Raw genomic sequence first — 6,734 nt, 5'->3', positions numbered from 1 at the left:
CCCCCTGCTTTACCCATGGCAGGTTAGGGTTGTTATGTCTTGTGCTTTTGTCAGGTTTGACTGTGTAGGTTTTGCAGGTTAGACAATGGATTTGGACAGGGATGATCCTGCCTCAGGCAGGGGACTGAATTAGATGACCTCTGGAGTTCCCTTCCAGCCTTACTACTTTGTGACACTATGAATACACTCACCTTTTCTTGATAGAGTTTGTGGAGCCAATTGGAACATTCCTGTTCATCTTCCGGGATTTCTTCTAATGGAATCCGTCTGCAAACAACAAAAAGGAGATAGCAAAGAGCAATCATGACACTCAACCTGTTTAAATGTGAAGCTTAAAATTGCAAGTCAGTTAAAGCACAGATTTATTTCACACAAGTCAAGCTACTTTGTTTTTTTCTTGTCATGCTACAAATACCTGAAAGAGATGTGTAGTTTCAAGTGCAATCCTTAGACTTATCTGTAGCTGACAATATACTGTAAGGTAATTAAAGTCCTTTTCCATTTAAACGGTTTATGTTTTTCTAATTCTAAATAAATTTAAGGAGATTAGCTTCCTCCCATGGGAATTTAACCTATGGATGGGCTTCCAAACATGGGATTAAATTCAGAAATAAGCCATATGCCAATTTCAGTGACACAAGTTGGGAACTTGTGGGCAGTGTTACCCAGGCAGTGCTAGCCATAACAGCATAGCAGGAATTACAGCACTAGGCTCCCAGTCTTGATGGGCCTTTCTGACTCCAGTGGCCAGCAGCCTAGATCCAACTGATAGAATAAGCCTTTGAATCAGATTATGGGGACCTACTGATAGTCTGTGTTGTTCGCCCACCTCTGTTCAGGGACCAATAGAGCAGGTTTGACCACGAAACTACCCAAACTCAACCTTACTGATCTCTCCACTGACAGGGGAGACTCTCTCCTCTTTCCATGTTCCCAGCCAAACGACAAATACCAGGCTCACATAGAGCAGCTAGTTGCAATTATTTGGACAGAGTAACTCTTCTGCTGCTTACCACAGCTCCCCCTAAAAGACTGCAACACAATCATCTAGCTTTTTGAAGACTGACTGAACAGCACTTGCATGCTTTAAAAAAAAAAAAATAAAAAATTAAATGGCATCTACCTGCAGCCACAACCACCTGAACACATCCAATAGGCACATCTACATGAGATGTTTACTGTTGAATTTCCTATTTAGTTCTGCAGTAAAAGGTCTCAGCATCTACACATGAAGAGCTATTAGGATGGAGTAAGCTCATTAACTCCACCATAGCTTAATACTTACAAAACATAAATACTATCCTATGGTGGAGTTCTTTTACTCTGCAGCAACGCATGTGTAGAAGCTGGCCTGGCTATGGCTGGGGCACAAGGGTGCTTTAATGTGGGGTCTGCCTGCTGGGTATCCCTGCACTGAAGTACCCTTGTGCCCCAGCCAGCCCCTCTACAGCATGCTGAAAAAAAAATTGGGCAGGAGCAGCCCTAGGTTGGCAGGCTGACCCTCGGGGCTCCCTTGCCAAACAGGGTTGCTCTGACCCAGCTCAACATGCTGCAGTCCCAGACATACTTTCTAACAGTGTTCCCAGGAGCACTAAACCCTGGTGTAAAACTGTCTCAGAGTTTATTGCTTCGAATTAATTGCAAGTGTAGATGCTCCCAATATTATCTAAATCTTGGAAGCTAAATAGTCCTTGGCCTAGTTAGTTTTTAAGAGGCTAGATCACTTGAGAATCTTAGGGCCATAGGCAAAAAAGCCAAGGAGTCACAATTGACATATATTGAACAACTGACATATATGACATTGCAAAAAATCATCTGAGAGCAGGAAAAGACTTCAGTCTAGCAGTATCACTGAAATGATCAATGGGAATCAACAGATCCACAATGTACAGAAGTGTGCTGTCTGGCAACTCCCCCTATTAAAATTAAGACCAGCATCAAGCACTTTAGAAGATGGTTTGAGATTTTATTTCCTTTTCTTATAGGTAATAGAAAAGAAACCTGTGTTATTGCTTATAAGCAGAATGGATACCTTCATTTAAAAAGGAAAAAAGAGTAGGAAAGAAGGGGAGAGAGAAAAAAAGAATACTTGCCTTACATACAAATCAGCATGGTACTTCTTCCCACTTAAAACTCCCAGCAAAGTTGGATTTTCATTATTTCTAAAATTGAGCGTGGAATCATATACAGCTGAAACTATAAAAATGGAGAAGATGAGAGTTTTGTAATTGTTGTTTAATATTTAAAAAGATAGGGTCCTCTTGGTAAGTGATACTTAAAGTGCCTTTAGTATAAGCAGTAAATGGGCAATATAGAAGCATACAGGACAAAGGGTATATTTGAAAGACGGCCTCCAGGCAGCAGTCCCATAGGTCAATCTGTAACCAAGGTAAAGATACCATGGAAAATTCAAGCCCAAAAACATTGAAAGAAGCAAGGCATATAGAAGGACTTTCAGGAACAGGGGACTGGGGAGAAGAGGCAGGAATGATAAAATAGGTACTCAGTACATGACTGAACTGCCCCGCCCCCCAGGAAACTGAATGGAAACAAATTTAAAATAGTTATGACAAAAATGAAACAGTCACCCCTCCCCACCACCAAGCTAAAGAATTGTTACATTTTTAACTCAGTGCTCCAAGAAGTTAAAGCAAAGCATTGAACAAGATTTTTTAAAGGGATTAGACATTTATGTGAACAAACAACAACACTGTAGCCACCCACAATGGACTGGGAAAGGAGGGAAGCTTATATATGAAATATGCCCTTTTCTTCCAGGATAAACCACCACCAATTGCTTGAGGATAGACACATGCTTCCCCATAAATGTGTTACTGCATCAACAACAAGGGTCCTTGCACCCTTCTCTGATTGCAACAAGCCATTGTCAAAGGTACCAGCATAGACTATTAGTCTGAGTTTGTTTAGCAATTCCCATATCACTCTGCAGGCATTCAACTAGGATGAGAATAATTAGGTTGTGTGTTTCACAGAACTAAAATTGCAGCCAAGTTCTCAAATCACTGGAGAACAAGTTTTCTGTAATTTAGCAGATGGTCTGAATATTTTCCAGCTACGATTAAGGCATTTGTAACCCCCCCCCCAACTACACAGAGAACCAGAGTATATAGTTTCAACAGAAGACATACAAGAGCACCTAATAATAGATGGAGCTTTTTTTTAAATGTTGATGTTATTGTATTATGTTTAACAAGGTAACAGATTTTAGAGGTCCAATAGCTTTAATACAACAAACTTATGTATTAAGTATCCTTTGACATACCGTTTACCGGTGGGGTCACAGAATCAGCAGAGTCAACTGTGCATCATGTTATGAATTTTAGGACTTACGGCAACAATAATTGCATGCACGTATCGGGCTTCTGTGTATTGTAGTGGTCCTATTTAGTGACCTGACAATAATGAACCTTGTAGGGAATCTTTGCCTATTTGAGCTGTGTGACCAGGTCACATTCACCACTCTGACTAGATGTGAAGCTGAAGAGAGTCAATCTAATCTACAAAATAAAATGCTTTCTTGGGTTGAAATAAATCAGAAAGCTCTTGCTGAGAGAAAAAAAAAAGAATTACGGCAAGAAACTCTGGGAATATTTTTCTTTTAAAGATTTTTCCAAGAACAAGGTAAATTCCAGAAGTGGTTTCTTTTCTAAGCAAGGGCACACGAGAAGGCCTATCTGCTAAGCCAGAACACCTTCTTGGTTTACAGGGACCTAGGCTCACCACTATACTTCATTTGGCATAAATATTTCACATAAACCATAATCTTCTCTTTTGTACCCAGAATACAAATGTCTGGTTTAAAACTGAACACGATTTTCCTTGCAACTGTGAGATCAGACTTCCTGTATAAAACATCTTGAGCAGGAAAAATCTCATGCTTACTTATCAAGCCCAAATGAACATGACCCAGTTTTCCTTTCACTTGCCCTTGTCTGGGCACAAAATCTAAAGTGATTCAATTTGTGTTCACGCCTGTTGAAAGAAATTGAACCTTCAAACATGTAGCACAGTAAGTGAATAGGGAATTTTAGGATCATTGGTGCTTCAAGACAGAACTATGGGTGGGGGGGAGAAAAATTATCCAACATGCCAAAGAGTTTCTTTAAAATTTCTGCATAGGATCCAACCCAGCCACACACTCAAATATCTGCATTTACAAAGTGTTTTAAGCTGTTATCTGATAAGTTGCCAGACAAAAATCCAAACTCCATTTGAACACACTGCTAACACTATCATTTGTGCAGCATGAGATAAGGAAGAATACATCCTTTCATTGTAAAGTTAAAAAAAAAAGTGATCTGTGTGAACATACCTATTAACACATGTATTGCTAAAGAGCTGTAAAAGCAATTTCACCTCAATAAGTAGGTCTACTTATCTACTTAAATTGCAGTTCTGCAGAAAATATGAAATATATGGGATTGTTTGTGAAATCAACTTAAAAATGTGTATTAGTCATATAATATGCTGTTTTGGAATGGTCCAATGCTTACTGGCAGACAAGGTTCTTTGGGTGAATCTGATATCTTTTATTAGACCAATTAAATAGTTGGAGAACAATTTTTAAGCAAGCTTTCAGGTTCAAAAACCCTTAGTCAGGCTAAGGAAGTTTCAGCAGTTGGTGTGCGCTCTTCTGGGATAGAATGCTTACTGCAATACGAAGACAGTATCGCTATAGTCATAGATCACGCGATTGAGAGTTACTGGGCACGTCTGTGCAAGACACCACAACGACATAGCAAATGAGCTACAGCGACGTAGTGCCAGTGGGCACAAACTGTGATGCCACCACTACACCACTGTAGTGATGAGCTTCCTTGCTATAGCGTGTTGCTACAGCAACATAGCTGCTAAAAATAACCATGTGGTGCCAGGATGGCATAGCAACTTAAGGAAGTACTAAACGATGGCACAGTAACAACTGCTCCATGGAGGCACATGTAGATGTACTCTGTGTCTGCTTGTAGTGACGTAGATTAAAAAGTGAAGGCGTTGGTCAGTAGAGTGAAATGTTTCAGCACCATCTTAAATGCAATAGTTTGAAGTCTGAAGATGACGACTGAAAATAAATACAAGAAAGCTAAATACATCTCAGCTCAGGAATGTGTAATGCAGTTCCCTGTAGGAACCTTGCATTCAGATGGTCTTAAACTGTTGTGTTCATCTTGCAACATGACTCTGGATGTATAGAGAACAAACAAACACACACTGATCCCCATTTAGGAATCGCATATAAAGCAACAAGGTTCTGCTGAGGCTGACGTTAGAACAGAAAACAAATGACAATGTCCTCAATGTTTAAAAGAGCCACTGAAAGCAGTTTAACGAGAAGAGAAGCTACATACAAGCTAGCGGAGCCATTTACTGCTGCCAACATACCTTTGGAAAAAAACCGATAACCTGAAACTAAGGGAGTACTTGAACAAGCACATATCAAATGCTAGTAGTTTCGCCACGTCCATACAAACTTTGCCTGAATTATCTACAAAAAATAATTGCTTTGCATGTTTAGACTACAAAATCTGCTTTGGCAGAAGATGATTCAAATCTTGATTGTAGCAGACAAAACAGATGCACAGTATAACTATGTACTCCACATTTCATTTGCACCTGGGAGCTGGAAAGACTGCAACCTGTCTGGTTTCTCAAAACAGCAGTTTTTCTACCTTGGCACAAACTGCAGTCAAGGCTGTTGTAAACCCCAGCTTAGAACTGAACAAGATCTTAGCATTTCTCTCTGATATGTATAGGAATACTAACTCTGACAGTTAAGTTCACTTACAGTTAAGTTGGTTTAAACTGTCAGAGTATACATACATGTGGAGTAGAGTCAATTTGTATGCGGCCCCCAGGTGTATTTTCTTGAGTCACATTAGTCAAATCAACTCAGCTCACAAGATGGCTGCTACCATGTCAAGGGGCTGTATGTGTATATGCTCGATGTACCTTAAGTCGACTTAGTTAAGTTGCCTTATTTAAAGTCCACTTAGTACATGCACACAAACCCTATGGGCACGTCCACACATGCAAGCACGTGCGCTTGCAGCAGCTCAAATAGAAGCGGTGCAAATTTGAGCCAGGGCTTTTTCCTTCAGTGTACATGCCCAGACACGCACTTTGGTGTGGAGCAAGTTGTGCCACTTGGGGCAAAATAACCCTGCCTGGCTCCTCCCAGATCTGCAGCCAGGGAAAGCTAGAGCCCAGGACCAGCACCTGTGCTGTCTCCAGCAGTATAAAAAGCCGCCCTGGCAAGTAACTCAGGTCTACTCACTCTCAGGAGCTTCTCAGGCCCAGCTTTGAACTGTGAAAGCATGTCCTCCTGGTTCTGTTTGGCCAGGAGGTCAACCACAGCCAGATGGGTCCAAGGTACCAGCTCTGAGCAGGCAGGGTCCTGTCACTGGCCTCCCTAGCAGGAATTCTGGTGTTTCCTATTGGAAAACCGAAAAATGCCTGATAAAAAAAATCCAAGTCACTCTGTAAAATACCCACAAATCCATGTTACTTCACAAGTAAAACAAAAGACCACTATAAAAGAGAGAGAGAGGGAGAGGGCGCGATCAGTTGGACAATGTTTTATTGATATATCTAAGAGTGTTAAAGCAAGTCTCTTATCATAATAATAAAGTGAACTGTAATACATGTTTCATGAATACATATTATGTTGCCTTCCAACAGGGCGATAGCAGCCACACAAGGGATTTGCCCCCCCCCCC

At 40.7% G+C, this 6,734-nt stretch overlaps 1 protein-coding gene across 1 annotated transcript in view; it reads right to left on the bottom strand.

Annotated features, from left to right (window-relative positions):
* AGPAT4 (1-acylglycerol-3-phosphate O-acyltransferase 4) overlaps window positions 1-6,734 on the bottom strand; it is a 222,095-nt gene that overhangs the window by 35,777 nt on the left and 179,584 nt on the right. Inside the window, exons 6-7 of the mRNA XM_019526946.1 lie at window positions 2,094-2,196; window positions 192-267 (exon numbers count right to left, since the gene is read on the bottom strand). Coding sequence (XP_019382491.1) covers window positions 192-267; window positions 2,094-2,196 — 179 coding nt within the window. The remainder of the gene's footprint in view (window positions 1-191; window positions 268-2,093; window positions 2,197-6,734) is intronic.

This window comes from Gavialis gangeticus, unplaced genomic scaffold, assembly GCF_001723915.1.
Source record: "Gavialis gangeticus isolate Ggan-Ray unplaced genomic scaffold, GavGan_comp1, whole genome shotgun sequence".
Taxonomy (NCBI): Eukaryota; Metazoa; Chordata; order Crocodylia; family Gavialidae; genus Gavialis; species Gavialis gangeticus.
The sequence above is the reverse complement of the archived record's forward strand: the minus strand, read 5'-3'. Positions and strand labels throughout refer to the sequence as shown.